Genomic DNA, 16,531 nt, shown 5'->3' with positions numbered 1-16,531 from the left:
AAAGGGGCTATGCTGGTTTGTTTATTTATGTATTTATAGCTTAATAACTGATGTTGGAGACCTTTTTTTTTCCAACATCTTTGGCCTCCCCCTTTTTTCCCCTCAATTTTTTCCCTGTATTTTTTTTGGGGGGGGAGGGGTCAGTATTTTTGGTTAAACTATCTGGCACAGGTTCCTGGGGAAGCTCTGGGGAGGGATACTGTGTCCCCTACACACCTGCCCAAATTTTAACTGCTAATTGGGGTGCCCCACATGTCCCTGCCCTGCCCTCCTAGGCACCAATTGCTTGGGGGGGGGGTGTGGCCTGTCCCCTCAGCCTTGGCCAAGCCCGAAGACCCAAACACGTGGCCGCTGGGGCCCGTGCACCCTGCCGAGCCCGGGCTCCGCCAGCCGCTCTGTGGCTGAGGGCGGGGCAGTGACGTAACACTCCCTCGCCTGGGAATCCCTAGGCCAGCCCGCCCCCTGCGCAAGTGGAACGCGCCCCGCCCCCATACCTTCTGGAACCTCCTAGAAGGAGAAAAAAAACCGCCGCTCCTAACCTCACCCCTTCTACCCAACATGCAATGTCACTCAGGAGGCTGTTCGAGGAGCAGAGGGGGTTGCGCCTCTCAGCGTCCAATCACCGTCCTCAACTTAGGCGCTTTCTGGGTCGTATTGTAACGGGCTGATGGATTGGACAGACGTGTTCAACGTCACTGTTCTTTTCTCTCTGTCCCTCCCCATTATGCACCGCGGTTGCGAAGGGGGGGGGGGAATCACTTTCCCAGCGAACCTTGCGGCAGTACCGGCACGTTCGCCTACAACGCGTGTGTGCCGCAGTCTCCTCGGTGCGCGCGGGCAAGATGGAGGCGGGGCCACTGGCCGTGTTCGGGGAACGGAGCTCCGGGGAGGCGATCCGCAGCCAGAACGGTAACGGCAGCGCGAGCGGGGCCCGGGCCGCCTGACGCAGTGGCCGGCGCCATGTGCTGCCCGGGTAGGGCAGAGGGGGGGCTCCTGTAGCGGAGGCCGCTGGGCGTGGCCCGGTAGGCTCGGCTTTGAAGCCACCGTTACGTGCCTCAGCCCGGGTGGGAGCACGAGGCGCGGCCCAACCCGGCCGCACCTTGGCGCGCTCGGAGCTCGGCCTCCCTCCCCGGGCCCGTTATTTCGCGCCGCTTTCTCCGCGCCGGCCCGGGGGGGGGGCGCGATGGCATCTGCGTTCATACGGAGCTGCCCGCCGCGGGGAGCTCCGCTCTCACTGCTGCTTCCAGCCCACTTCGCTGCAGGGTGCTCGCTCGGTAAACCCGAGCTCGCTGCTACGTGAACAGCCCCGACCGCCATTTTTGACACGCCCGCAGGCGCAGCGACTTGGGGTAAAGCGATGGGGGACTTACCCCGGGCGAGCTCCTCAATGCCGCTCTGCGGCAGCCCTGCCTGCAGCTCTCGCTCTGGGCTGGAGACGAAGCCGAGAAATCGGTAATTAATCGTTTGCTATTAAATGTTTGCACGGTCATAGAAACGTCTGAAGTGCCTGTGACGATGTTAGCTACCCATCCTTCCTGCCTTCTCCCTCCGCCCCCTCCGCTCTTTCTTCCCCGGGGGGTAGAATTTTTGAAAAGTGGCCCTTGTAGTTACACTCAAGGCTACAAGTAGGTGAACCTTAATATTGATACTTTTAAGCATTTGTCTACATGGGTCAAATCTTGTGTGCGTCCTGCAAATTATATTCGTGTTGTTGAATATAGATTACAAATGGCTTCTAAGATTAACTTGCTGCATATGCAAGTTGAGCGCATAAATACTGAGTTTCTCAACTTCTGTAGTATATAACTTGTGTCAATATATCTGAGAATCCAAAACAGTGGTGAGAAATGTTTTAATTCCAGCCAGTCTGACAATTAGGAAGGAAATAATAATATATGTCTACCATAATTCTAGTATAAAATCAAGATGGGTTAATTAAATAATGGGGTAAATAGACTATTTTTGTGTGCAAATGATATAGCTGCATATGAAGCTTCAGACCTAGAAGTCTAGTCTAGGTCTTCTCAAAAGTATTTGCATATCTGGATATTGAGTTGGTATTTCACCAGTTCTTTAGTTGTGATTCGCTTTTTGACATGTTGGTGATTCTGGAATCTGCAGTGGCCATGTTGTTGTTCTCACAGGCATGTTCCCATTTAATCAGTTAACTGAAGAAATATTATGTTTAACGGGTTAACTGCTTAAACTGGGGTGGGTGGCCTGGCGCACCCTTCCTCTGGCCCAGCTCTGGTGGGTTAACAATAACCAGTAAGTGTCACCCAGAAAGGGTAATGCTTATGCCTTAAGCTTAACCATTCACATCCCTAAATTCTCAGAATGGTTGTCCCTCAACTGTCTCAGTGTTTCAGACATATTACAGGAGATCTGCACAATAAGCAGAAATAGGCTGATACTGAAGGGGATTTTGTGGGGGTAAAAACATGGGCTGTAGAAAAGTGGTAAATGTCTTAACGAAGTCTGCAATTCCAGTAGTCTTCTTGTAGTGTCTTTAAAAGGGTGGGGATTCATTGCCTCCTATTAACCTTATGGCTAAGGAAGCTCCTGATATTAAGGGCAAATTTGGGAAGCAGCAAGTACATTTTTTTTAAATAAAAGATTGATTTCTGGGAATGTGAGTTTGATATATTTAAAGCTTCAAAGAAAAGATCAGATTTGGACTGGACTCTTCCCATTTAACTACTACTCCTTCATTTTACAGATTGAGTGGCTATGCTTATGGGATAGAGAAAACACTGCCAAAGTCTGAAGGAGAAGATTGACAATATCTTTTTCCTATATGAAATGGCAGAACACAGAATGAAATATTCTGAAGGACAACCTGAATTACATAATTTATCTCTTTGATCTAGAAAGTTTTTTAGTTATTTCAGTAACTAAAACAGCATCCTTTGGCTCCCTTGTTAGTCATGAAACTGCTATTTTGTCATATTCAAGGTCCTGATAGCTACATTTGTGTGTCAGCATGGACCCTTACACAAACACTGTCTTTTCCCCCCAACTTTTTTGGTGATACTGGGACATTTGTTTGCTGGATTGGAGCCTAAATAAGGAGTTGTTTTATTTCATGTTCTTGAAATGGAGAATCTGGGCTGATAGACAAATATACTGCTCTTAAAATAATTATATATGAATAAAGAATTATTTCTTTATTTTGTTTGATTCAGTTATGGCTGCAGCTTCTATCGCCAATATTGTTAAGAGTTCTCTTGGTCCAGTTGGTTTGGATAAAATGTTGGTGGATGATATTGGTGTAAGTAAGCATGCCTTTCTATTTTAATGTTTAAGAAAAAGCTTGTGTTAACAAACTTATCCTGTACATTACAGCTAGTCAACTGAAGTTATATCTGTTCAACTGAAGGTTTAGACATTGTTTAGAAAAGCACACAGAATGAATTAATCAAAATTTATTTTGCTGCTCTTGATATGCATGCTGTTGTCTGTAAATGTGTGTACATGTTTTAGGATTAGATACTGTTGTACATGCATTACTTTGGCTAATCTTTCTAGTAAGAAAGAACTACTTACCGCTTTGAAACATTTAGACTAGGGTAAAATTAAAAATAGATTAATGTATTCAAGCTACAGTAAAACTCCGGTCCAGCACCATCTGGAACCCGGAAATGCTCCGGGCAGCCAGACAATTGAAGCTTCTCTGTCCTGGCTTCCCAGATTCAGCTGCTGGTCAGTTTCAGCAGTGGCTGACTTGGGGACACCTGGGGCAGAGCAGCTGGGGTGCTGTGGGGTTGGTCCCCTAGCGCCGCTCCTCAGCACTGTGGGACCAACCCTGCAGCAGCACCCCAGCTGCTCTGCCCCAGACTTCCTCAAGTCAGCCGCTGCTGAAACTGACCAGCGGCCGACTTGGGGAAGCCTGGAGCAAAGCAGCTGGGGTGCTGCTGGTTTGGTCCCACAGCGCTGAGGGGCGCCTCCTCCCCCACTCCACCCCAGATGCATCATAGCCCCCCCCCCTTCCAATAGTCCAGCATACTTGATAATCCAGCACCCCCTGGGTCCTAAAGGTGCCGGATTATCAGAAGTTTACTGTACATTTTAGAACACTTCCTTCGTTCTTATTCATACAATGTGAAGAATTCTGCTATCTCAATCAGGCAAATTCTTGTATGTCAAGGCTCCTGCCCTGCAAACAGGAGTTTGCTAGGATTGATCATGTGCATGGTTGTAGTCAGGGCCATCCTGAGGAAGGCATGGAGCCTGGGGCAAACCCACCTCCACCATGGCTTCCCCTATGCTCCTGGTGCAGAGCCTGGGACAAACCCTACCCTAACACAGGCTCTACCCCTTCCCAAGCTCTGCCCCTATTCTGCCCCCAGGCTCCTTCCTCTGAGCAACATGGCCCAGAGAATTATGGGGAGCCTGATACAATGGTGGTTACTCTCTCCCCGCGCTGCTCGCCATGTGGGCAGCGAGAGCTAGGGCAGCCCAGCGGCCCATTTCACCACATTGCCTTCCCGGCTCACGGCACCCCACTTCTCTGAGAAGGCAGGAAGCAAATGCTCTGCTTCCCACTGCCACTGAGAAGCCACAATCAATGAGCCAAGGAAGGGTGGAGCAGAACAGATTGCCAACTCTGTGGAGAGTGGGGGGACAGCCATGCCAGGCCCACGGCCTCAGGTAATGCTGTGAGTTCCATCTAGAGAATATTTTCAGTGGCCACCACGGAAGTCGGGGGTGGGACCAACCTAAACCATCCTATGGATAGGGTAGCGCTGATTGTCTTTTTAAGCCAAGTCTTGAATACTAAAAGGAAACTCTTGAGGTCAATGTACGTCATATTACCCAAGGCATAATACTTCCCCATCGTTGTCATTAAAATATCTTGACATTTTAATGTTAAGGTTTTCATGAAATTTAAAAATAAATGGGCAAGAATATCAATCTTTGTTGTTTTCTGGAAACTAGGATGTGACCATTACTAATGATGGTGCAACAATTCTGAAGCTGCTAGAGGTAGAACATCCTGCTGCAAAAGTTCTTTGTGAGCTGGCAGAACTGCAAGACAAAGAAGTTGGCGATGGGACCACTTCAGTGGTATGTAGAAAATTTTACAGGTAGATATGCTGAAAGTCATTATCAAATGCAGATTTTGGCAGAGCATTATAAATCCTGGCACTGGGAATTAAATATGGACCATTCTATCATGTGACAACAGATTTTATTTTAATGCCTCTGCCCTATTACAAACCATGAAAATTGCTTAGAAGAAGTTCAAGGAATAGGAGTCATAAGGGAGACCACTGTACAAAAAGTGGCATCGCTAAGTATGCCTGCATTCTGGAAAAGGGTTATTCTTTAATAGCTACAAATTTGAGAGCTTTCCTGAAGTTACACACTTTAACCTCTATACTCAGCATGTCCCTAATCTGGGAACACCCTTAGTATGAAGAAGGAAGTTCCCCATTTTCCCCTAGCTGGGGGAACGGCAATGTGCAGAGCCGCTTTTCCCTGCTGCTTTGATAACAGCAGAGGGCAGTGTCTGGGAGCACAGATCTGTGTGCCCCCCTGGGAACAGGGTGGCAGGTAACTGCATCATCTGCACCCCCTCGTGCTCAGACGCTGCAGCATTCTCCCTGGCTCAGCAAAATCTTTAATCTGGCATTCTGTGTTTCCCAGGGTTGCCAGATTAAATTGGCTCAAATGTATTTGAGAGTAGCTTCTGTGTTGGAAAAGTCCTTTGTGCTTAGCCTCTGAGAGAGAATTTGAAATTAACCAATAGAATAGAATTCAATCAACTGACTGCAGACAAGATATATCAGTAGAATCCCAATGAGTTCATAGTTAACTAGAGAAATGGGAAAAAAAGAATTTGAGACCCCCAGGAATTGTTACTAAATTTATAATTGTTTTGCCCATTAATCATATAGAAAACTTTTCATAGCCTTCACTTATTTGTTTGTTGGCACAAGAATTAATGTTTATATTAAGATTAGCTTGTTTCTGTTTTCAAATAGGTAATTATTGCTGCTGAACTTCTGAAAAATGCAGATGAACTGGTTAAGCAGAAAATTCATCCTACCTCTGTTATTGGTGGCTACCGTCTTGCTTGCAAGTAAGATAATCATCGGAAATAGTTGCATAATTTTTAAAGACCCGTGGTGGTTTGTCAACTTGGGTCTAGCTCAGCATTTAGTCTTTATGTTGTTTCAGTTATTTCATGTAAGAAGATTAAAACATTTTAATATGCATATGAACTTAACATTTAATGAAGGGAGAGCTAGGGAAAGAAATATTCATACCTCTGATTTTTTCCCCAAGAAAGAGAGAAATTGTTTTTTAAATGTTTTTTATTCGACAGGGAGGCAGTTCGATATATCAATGAAAATCTTATTATTAACACAGATGAACTTGGCCGAGAGTGCCTTATTAATGCAGCTAAAACATCGATGTCCTCCAAAATAATAGGAATGTATCCTTTGACTTGGTAATAAATTGGAACCTTAATTTTTTTAAAAAATAGGATGTTTTAGAGAACTTGAGTATCCTTTTTCATTATAAACCAGTAGGGGAACATTTTAACATCCGTGGACATTCTGTAATGGATTTAAAAGTAGCTATCCTTCTACAAACTTTATCACTCCATTACAAAGGGAGACAGCAGAACTGGAATTCATTTACAAGTTAAACACTGTCAACTTAGACTTGAATAAAGATCTTAACTAGCTAATACACTATAAAGGCAATTTTCCCTTTTTTGATATTCATATCACCACATCAAATGAGAGACACATCCACCCTGACTTAATTTGCCCCATTAACATTAATCCTACAATTAACTTCTTTTGCTGTTACATTATACCCTGGATTCTGTAATTTCCACTCCAACTCATCTGATGAAGTGGGTTTTTATCCAAGAAAGCTCATGACCTAATACATCTCTAAAGTGCTACAAGATGCCTCCTTATTTTAAGAGTTGTAACTACACTGTGAAAAATTGTTCTTGGTATCAACTTTGCATAAAAGTTGTATTCTCATTGACTAAACCAAACCCTGTTTGTTTAAAGGACAATTGCAACAAGTTCATGAGTCTTAAACTTACCAAAGGAGGAAAAAAATGTAGCTTGTATTTAAGGGTTAAGAATATCTGTTTTAGCAGAATGTGATACAATTAGACACCTCCTTAAATGCTGAAATTGGAGCTGTTTTCTCTGGCAGAAAATAATACCACAGTTGTTACACCGAGAAGTTTGAAAGAGCTGTACAATAACTCCTCGCTTTTTTTTTGCTGTTCACTAAATAACCCATCACCAAGATTACCTCTTAAGTCGCATGGCCACGTAGTTGCCTGATAAGCCCCACACAGGGGCACAACTGAGGGAGTGGCCCATCTTTCATGGCTGGGGCCAGAGAAATATCTCTTCCCCCCCCCCCCCCCCCCCCCCCACCACCACACCCCCCCCAGTCAGGGGAAAGTGGGCTTTAGGAGCTGCAGCCTGTAAAGCTCCTGTGTTCAGGGCTCCCTGGATGAGCGTGCGAGGAGGTGGCTCTGTGCTGCCATTCCTTGTCCCTCCACTACTCCCAGCTGGAGCAGTGTCACTGCAGGAATCACTGTTAGTGGTAGTTGCAGGGGGTGAGTGCTTGCAGGTGAGCAGGGTGTAGCACAGAGACATTTGTTCCATTTGCCCCAGCCCCACCAAATGGAAACTGCCCCAGGTAAATGCCTTGCTCCCCAGCCCTAAGTCTACTCCACCACTGTAGCTCCCTCCTAGATCCCATATTCCAACCCCAAGCCCCCTAACTGCTGCCCAGACTCTGCACTCATGCCCTAACTGCCTCTCCTGCACAATTTAAGTCATAGCCTTAATTGGAGACTTGTTAGATATCAATTTCAGATAATAGTCCAAGGTTTGAAGCACTGTTCTCCAAATTGTAGGACATATATCTCCCCCCTGGAGTATGTATAGATGAATGTTTGGGGTGAGAAGGTGGGGGAACCACCCTTCCCTGATCTGTTCTTCCTCTGCTTCAGGCCCTTGTTGCGGGCTTGCTCTGGGCCACCATCATCAACCTCTCCCCAAGTCAGGGGCAGGTAAAATGGGTACACGAGACACAGACTGGGAAACCACTGTTTAAGTGAAGCCACGTGAATACATTCAAATACCACAAAAATGAGGAAGACATACAAGTGGTAGAAGCCTGTTATTACCTAATCTTGTTTGTTTTATCTCAGAAATGCTTCCATGATTATTTTCAAGAAAATATATATGTTGCTTTTAGCATTAAAACAAAGCTGTGTATTTCATTTTGGCCTTAACAGTATTTTAGTGATGGTGATTTTTTTGCCAACATGGTGGTGGATGCTGTGCTTGCAGTTAAATTCACAGATCAAAAGGGTCAAGCCAAATATCCAATCAGTTCCATTAATGTTTTGAAGGCACATGGCCGTAGCCAGAAAGAGAGTATTCTTGTAAGCGGTTATGCTCTGAACTGTGTGGTAGGCTCACAAGGTAAGCTCAGCTTTTCTTGTTTATAAGCCTTTAGTGAGCAGAATGACTGAAGTTTACTGATATTTTTCTCTGTGAATGTTTCTAATGATGTAAAGAACTGGCTAATTAGCTATTGTTCATTTAGAACATTTTTAAAAAAACATTTTAAACATGTTAAAATAGATATATTCTGAAGTAAACCCAAGCCCTATCCTAAGCAGAGTTGCAGGGGAGGAGGTGGCTCCAAAAAGTGACACTTGAAGTCCACTGGTGCTTTGCTATTGTTTTTGTGTAAAGAATTGGGTTATTCCCATGACACACCATGATGTAACTATAAAGCTCAGAGAGAAATTAGAGTGGTTGCTTTAATATGCTACATTGTACTTAAACTATTGAAAGTGTCATAATTGATTCCCAATTTACAGGGTCTTATAACTACACGTTACGCTTTTGTGTCATTGAAACACTGTGTTGGTTTCCCTGTTGAGAGAGGAATTTCTCTGAAATTTTGTAGAGTTGCTCCAGCAGCTTAAATCAAATCTAGCAGTTTCTAACAATGTCTCTAGAAAAATAACAGACGCTTGGATTCATAGTCTCTGCAGAAACTCATAAGCAGCTACTAAGGACTTCAGTGAAACTTGCATCCATGTCTCAGTTAATATTTGTCCCTGAAATCTTGTCTCAATAAGGATTTTTTTTAAATGATACCTGAAATCATATAGATTCTTAAACATTTAGTCTATTCTCTATTGCTTTTTGCACTTGAATGATGGAAATAACCTGATATGTGATACTGATTATCAGGTGAAAATAAAGCTCTTAAGTTTGGAATATATACATCATAGTGGATTATTTTAAAATTATTGCAAATTTTAAACTCGAGACTTCTGTTGGCAATAAGCTTTTAAAAGCTTATTTTTGAAGTCTACATTTTGTGCAATATATAATTTGGCTATCTCATTCTTTGTGTCAGTTACTATGCAGCACTTTGCAGGTGTCAAGAAACCAGATTGGTGGGTAAAGCTTGTGGAACTTCAGTTGTTACTGTTGAAAGAATGTGCACGTAAATTACAAAGTCTGGAATACAGTAGAGCCTGCTGCTCACTTGTTAGTGGAGAAGAGATTAATAGGCTAAACAATACAATCTAGGGCAGTGGTCTCCAACCTTTTTACACCCAAGATCACTTTTTAAATCTCCGAACAGGCGAAGATCTACAGCCCTGCCCCTTCCTTGAAGTCCCGCCCTCTCTATTCTCCTCCTGTCCATCACTTGCTATCCCCAGCCCTTACTTACACACACTGATAAACAGTTTATTTTTAAGTTATGCGATATATAAAATTAAAATCACGTGTTTATAGTTATGAAATAAATGGTCTGTTTTTTATTCATGCTATTTAAATCTAAAATGAAGCGTTCGTAATTATACATTTTGTGGAGACAGTTCTGCGGCGGGGGGAGGGAAGAGAACAGAGTGCTGGGAGGGCAGAGGACAGGGTTCTGCAGCAGGGGACGGGAGTGGGGAGAGTTTGGGGAGTGGGGAGCGGAGTGGGGACAGAGTTCTGTAGCTGGGGACATGAGTGGAGACAGAATTCTGTAGCTGGGGACAGAGTTCTGTGGCTAAGGAGTGGGGTCCCAGTGGAGGCAGAGAGTCCCCTGCATCTGCCTCCTCCCAGGATTCCCCCCCCCCCCCCCCCCCCCGAGGGAAACCAGTGCGTGCCTGCCCCGGGGCCGACCCTCTCCCCCGCGCAGGGAAGCCTTGCGCGCGCGCATGGCACAGGCCCGACACTCCCCTCCCCACTGTGCGTGCCTCCCCCGGGGCTGACTCACCCCTCCTGTGCGGTGCAGGGGAGCCGATGCTCCCTCCCACAGTACACCTGGCAGAGCAGCTAGTGCTACTTCCGGAATTGCTGGAAGTGGCGCTAAGCTGCAGGACTTCTGTCCATCCCCAGGAAGCCGACACTACCTCCATATTCACTGGAGGTAGGTAGTGGGGCTTCTTGGGGGTGGGAGGGAAATGGGGGCGGGGCGGACAGGATGCCTTGTGATCGACTAGTCGAGGCCTCGTGATGGACCAGTCGATTGCGATCGACTGGTTGGTGACCACGGATCTAGGGAATAAGTAAGTAGCAATAAATGTTACCCAAGGGAGTTCCATCCCAGCCCTCTTTTGCTTGAGGATAGTTGGTTGATTCTGTCTGCCTTTGAGACCTGTGTTATAAGCAAGGAAATTGGCTACTGTCACTAGAATTAGGTTACCATATTTTGGCATGTTCAGCTCTGTTGAAATTAACATGGTTTTTATTATCCCTTATTGGGAGAGTAATAGGTCCCTGCTGAAGACCAGAGTTCTTCGTAGACCAACATAGTAATTATGCTGGATGTCAAATCAAAGAATTAGTTTTGTTAGCTCAGGTGCTAATACATCCTGAACCAGTATCTTAACAATACAACAAATTGACAAGCAAGGAAACATACAAACACCTTGGAAAGGTACTTTGTACCTTTATGTGAAGAGGCAAATGAAGAAAGAAAGGTTCTAGTGTTTGTGAAGAGCTGCAGGAAAAGTAGTATCAGATGGTTAATTGTGTGTGTTAGAAATGTAAAAAGTAAAATAATACACCACAACTATTTTCATTTTTAGCACTTTTAATTAAAAAGCTTAGTTGTAACAATACTGACAAAAATACTTTATTTATATAGGTATGACCAAAAGGATAGTTAATGCAAAGATTGCCTGTCTTGACTTCAGTCTGCAGAAAACAAAAATGAAGCTTGGTGTTCAGGTGGTGATCACAGATCCAGAGAAACTGGACCAGATTAGACAGAGGTATGCTGGTTTATAAAACAAATGAACAGGTTTTCAAACTAATTTTGGTATTTTTAATTAATTACTGGGTTTATGGGTGTTCTGCTGAGCTCTGAAAAGTATAATAGACAATAATTACAGCAGTAAACACATCTTCATATAAAATGTATTTGGATAATTTGTATTCAGTTGAACTCTAACTGTATTGAATTATGAAGAGCAAACCAATTACATTATTTAGAACAAATTATTAGATTGATTTTTATCTGCAAGCAGGAAACTTTGATTTAAATAATTGATTTGCATTGTTTTATATTTTTACTTATTTTCCTAAAGGAGGATTGATTCTTATTGGTTGGTCACCATTAAAATGTGAGATGTTTAAAAATTAAGTATTTTTATTTTTAAAAATTACCAATTTTCATCTGTCCTGACACATTCATGTGATAAATGGTTCCTTTTCTCCCCAGCAATTTTATGTTTGCAATACTACTGATTATTCAGATGCTTGTATATGGTTTAGCCATTCACAGTGGAGGATTTTAACCCCCAATGTTATAACTTTTGATTGTAAGTAAATAAGTGTTCCTTAACTTTTGCAGAGAGTCAGATATCACTAAAGAGAGGATTCAGAAGATTTTGGCCACGGGTGCCAATGTTATTCTAACCACTGGTGGCATTGATGATATGTGTCTAAAATATTTTGTGGATGCTGGTGCTATGGCAGTACGCAGAGTTTTAAAAAAGGACCTTAAACGCATTGCTAAAGCATCAGGAGGTATGTCCATATTGTGATTTTTGGCTGTAGTGTAGGTAAAATACAGTGCTTCCAAAGCTGCTATTGGCAATCAGTTCCCTGAATATATTGGTCTGGTCTGCATACATAGAGATGAGGAAGTATCCTTGGAATATAAAACATTCACTGCAACACTCAGACAAGGAGTATCTCATTAACTGTATTGAACTCTAACTGTATTGAATTATGAAGTGCAAGCCAGTTACATTATTTAGAACAAATTATTAGATAAAGAGGAATTGCTGAAAAATTATAACTGCTTAAGGTGTTTGGGTGCAGTTAGGAGAGGTGTTGACTGACATTAAAAAGGCTCTGTTATGTTGGGGAACACAACCAGACTGTATCTTAGGAGCCTGTTAACCAGACTTTCATAAAATTGGGACTATAGAAGTTGGGTTAATCTAATTTCCAACTTTCTTTAGTGTTTGTGAATTTTTTAAAAATTCTCTGTAGAAATGGTTCTCAAACTATGGGTTGGGATCCTATTTCAACAAGGTCTCCAGGGCTGGTGTTAGACTTGCTGGATTCTGGGGCCAATGCTCAAGTTCTACCATTCGGGGCTGAAGCCAAAGCCCAAGGGCTGTGGCCTTGCATGACTAGGCTTATTTTACAGGCCTCCCACATGGGGTGGAAGCTTTTGAGCATCAGCTTTGCCCACTGCAACCCAGGGCAGCATGGCTAGGGCTTCTTTACTCCCCTCCCACTTTCCTGGGGTTGTGTAATAATTTTTGTTGTTAGAAGGGAGTTGCTGTGGAATGAAGTCTGAACTCCTGGTTATCTATACTATAAAATTATTCAATCCCAAAATACATTTTATAAAATCCATCTAAAAGAGTTCAAGAAAGTCTTGTTATAATCTTGCAGGAACAGTATGTAACTTGTTTTTAGCAAAAGTGTGAGAACTATTAATATGATGACTATAAAGTAACTTGTTATTTATCAGCCTCTAAGAATTGATAACGTCCACACTAACTTCTCAGTTGTTTGTTTTTAAAAGCCACCATTTGTTCGACTCTGGCTAATCTGGAAGGTGAAGAAAGCTTTGAGGCAACATTGCTGGGACAAGCGGAAGAGGTGGTTCAGGAGAGAATTTGTGATGATGAACTGATTTTAATCAAGAAGTAAGGACACTTTCTAGAGTACATCACACCTGGGAAACATGTTTTGCTAAATCTTTAGTTGTAACTTCCCATTTATTTACTGCCATGCAGCCTCAGTGCTATGAGCAGTTATACGCGTGGGATAGAGTATGAGGCCATTGTAAGTTTGTGGTGAAACAACTGATGTTTCACTGTTTATTGCTAGGGCTGGACATCTCTCTCAATCATACCAGTTATTCTGTCAGCCTGGCCAATTGTATAGCTGATTTAAGACTTTGTTTAAAATAGCTTACCTATAAATAACAATTACTTTTTTCAGTACTTCTGAGCCTCTAAAGTGTAGAAAGAAATCCAGTCAGAACAGTAACTGTACTATGATCAGCTTTATTGTGGGGATGTAAGCCAGTAGTTGAGTTCCCCCAGCACCATTTCCACTGGGGGATTGGGTAGGGGAGGCTGCTCTGGCAGCAGCACCTGTTCATGGTGGCTTGGGCTGGCTATGGGCAGGGGCGGCTGGACCTGGTGCAAGGTAGGACTAAGCAAACCTGATTCAGTCCTTGCTTGCACCAGTCCAGGACCACTGCAACTCTGCATTTGGCTGTTACTACATTTAAAATGCAGAGCCGCAGCAGATCCGGCTTGTGCTGATTGGGGGCATACCTCTGTTGCAGCTCTGCAGTTTAAATGCAGTAGAGATCGGGCTGCCTGCATGCCTGGCTCCTACTACAATTAAGCTGCAGTGGGGGTAGCTCCTGAACCAGTGTGAGCCGGTACAGAGCACCTTCCCTTTTTGACTAATCATGTAGTTGATATAAATTGTATTGATTTCAAGATTAGTCAGTTACCCACCTTTTAACATCCTTACTTTACTAATGATTATAGTGAAAGAGGGGTGGTTATTGCATCTTCTGTGACACTATATAGATTTGAAAATGCTGCATACTAAAGTTCAATTTATTGACACTAGTTTTGTGTAACTTGGTGCAGATATCAGCCCATTTAAGGGAAAAAGTTTAATATTGTACATTATCATATCAATTCATAACTCAATTGATTCTTTAATCTGATTTTTGGTATGCCATGATGATATGAACAGATACTTGTTTGCCTTTATCTGCCTCCTCATGAAATATGCCTGCACATTTAACCATTTTCCCATGGTTTCTGGTGTGATTTTCCCCTCCCCCTATCTGTTTCATGACACAGACATTCTCCTGGGTGTTGAGTAGGTACCTCTAACCATGTCACTTTCTGCAACTGCATGAATTCCTATTACTGTACTGATGGTAGTTACAGGCACTCAATGTAGGATCTTACTCCTAAACATACTAAGTGTTAGAGGAATTCAGCTGTAATCATGAGATCAGAAAGAAAAAGCTTGGATATTTTACGAACTGCGTGAATAGTAAAGCATGGGTTAAATGCATTTTTCTTGTTTTTTGGACAGTACCAAGGCTCGTACTTCTGCATCAATAATTTTACGAGGAGCCAATGATTTCATGTGTGATGAAATGGAGAGATCCTTACATGATGCTCTGTGTGTAGTTAAAAGAGTATTGGAGTCCAAGTCAGTGGTACCAGGTGGTGGTGCAGTAGAAGCAGCACTTTCAATATATCTTGAAAATTATGCTACTAGCATGGTAAGTGCTATGTGTACGTGTGTGTACACACACACACACACACACACACACACACACACACACACACGAAAACTTTTTGTTGGGGGGCATGAATTTAGCTTTTAAGTGCTTTAAACTTGGTTTTGCCAGATCTTGAACAATTATATCAAAATATTAACTTCATTTTTCAAAACATAACTTAATAGGCCTAGAACAATTCTTCCTCTCCCTGCATCTATCCCCCCCTCCTGCCTCCCACTGTTTGTATGTGTTCAATACAATGGGCAAGCATCTTGCTGAGCTGTGTTCTTGACTGCCTAGATGTGGTGCTCTAAAGTTAATGGCTGCATTTTTTCCCTTTTCCCTAGGATGAATGGGGTTTAATGGGTTTCAGAATAAATCACTCTTCTTTCTCCTTTAGGGATCACGTGAACAACTTGCTATTGCAGAATTTGCAAGGTCTCTCTTAATTATTCCAAATACCTTAGCAGTAAATGCTGCCCAGGATGCCATAGATCTTGTTGCAAAGTTGAGAGCATTTCACAATGAAGCTCAAGTTAACCCAGAACGCAAAAATCTGAAATGGCAAGTATCTATCTACAAAATTAACAAATGAAAGTGCTGTTTAGGAGCTTTTTTAAATGCATTAGTTCTTATTGACTGCTTGTGTGAAAGTCCTATTACAATATACATAATGTAAAGTTACTTATCAGAATGGAAAGGCAGAGAAATCTAGGTGATCATTATTTAGAAATAAGAGCACTGGTAGGTAAAATACAGTCTTCCTAAGGCCCTGGGTCTTGCAACCATCCTATGGCCCAGCAGGAGCCTCAGGCAGGCTCCCTGTTTGCTACATTCTTGTAGGATGCTCAAAGTGGCCAGATGTGGGGGCCATTTGCACAATCTCACAGCTTCCAGGGGCCTGCAGAGAGTTCATAGCCCCTGCTTTGAGCAGCATGTAGGGTGTGACCACCCTGCCCTGGTCACAAACCAAACCTCCTGCACCTCTCTTCCAGGTCAGAATCCTGTCCTTCACCCCCATCCTAAGTCACAATCCCCTCTTTCACCAAAACTCCTGTATCCCAGTCTCCTATCTTGAACTGCCATCAGCAGAATGCAACTCTTGACCACTTATCAAATTCTGGGGGCACCCCCCCAAATTATAACCAACTCCTAGAGGAAGTAGAAGTATGGTTAGGGATGTTTCCTAGAGCAAAGCGGTAATCTTAAGAAGTTTATGCTTCAACTTTAAGCAAATCATATTACCATAGTTGCTAGGTGCTGTACAATACACACTATTTATTTAATCCCTTTCTTACTTTCAGGATTGGTCTTGATTTAATCAATGGGAAACCTCGTGATAACAAACAAGCTGGTGTGTTTGAGCCTACTATAGTCAAAATAAAGAGCTTGAAATTTGCCACAGAAGCTGCCATTACTATTCTTCGAATTGATGATCTTATTAAGTTGCATCCTGAAAGCAAAGACGATAGAGGCGGGTGTTATGAAGACGCTGTTCGATCTGGAGCACTTGAGAATTAGTCTGACTTATTTATGTTACTGTTAATTGTTCACTTTACACTTCTTTCCAGTTATTGTACTTCGTGTATGTTAATAAACTGGGTATAGATACAAGAGAACTTGCTGTCAGGATTTGTCCTTTGTTTCAGTACATTAAGCCCAGGGCAGAGAGGTAGAGTTTAAGATTCTAAGTTCAATTTTTAGCAGGGAAGAGGCTCTAGTGAATTAT

General features: G+C 42.9%; 1 protein-coding gene and 1 non-coding gene across 3 annotated transcripts; both read left to right on the top strand.

Annotated features, from left to right (window-relative positions):
• The first annotated feature begins 748 nt into the window (after positions 1 to 748).
• On the top strand, positions 749 to 16,421 carry TCP1 (t-complex 1). Of its 2 annotated transcripts, none has more exons than XM_006115011.5 (12): positions 749 to 909; positions 3,186 to 3,271; positions 4,939 to 5,067; positions 5,988 to 6,085; positions 6,332 to 6,442; positions 8,299 to 8,480; positions 11,161 to 11,287; positions 11,869 to 12,044; positions 13,060 to 13,183; positions 14,610 to 14,802; positions 15,203 to 15,366; positions 16,107 to 16,421. In XM_006115011.5, exons 1-12 carry the CDS (start codon positions 843 to 845, stop codon positions 16,321 to 16,323), a joined length of 1,674 nt encoding a protein of 557 aa, XP_006115073.2. In that variant the 5' UTR covers positions 749 to 842; the 3' UTR covers positions 16,324 to 16,421. The 2 variants fall into 2 exon arrangements, with proteins under 2 accessions (XP_006115073.2, XP_089633440.1); XM_089777314.1 differs by lacking the exon at positions 749 to 909 and adding an exon at positions 1,047 to 1,452.
• On the top strand, positions 2,686 to 2,820 carry LOC112544480 (small nucleolar RNA SNORA29). Its single transcript, XR_003087832.1, has one exon. It is a non-coding gene; the product is annotated as a small nucleolar RNA SNORA29 (small nucleolar RNA).
• Positions 16,422 to 16,531: the final 110 nt, after the last annotated feature.

Source organism: Pelodiscus sinensis, chromosome 3 (genome assembly GCF_052426305.1).
Source record: "Pelodiscus sinensis isolate ZL-2025 chromosome 3, ASM5242630v1, whole genome shotgun sequence".
NCBI classification, from domain to species: domain Eukaryota; kingdom Metazoa; phylum Chordata; order Testudines; family Trionychidae; genus Pelodiscus; species Pelodiscus sinensis.
The sequence above is the reverse complement of the archived record's forward strand: the minus strand, read 5'-3'. Positions and strand labels throughout refer to the sequence as shown.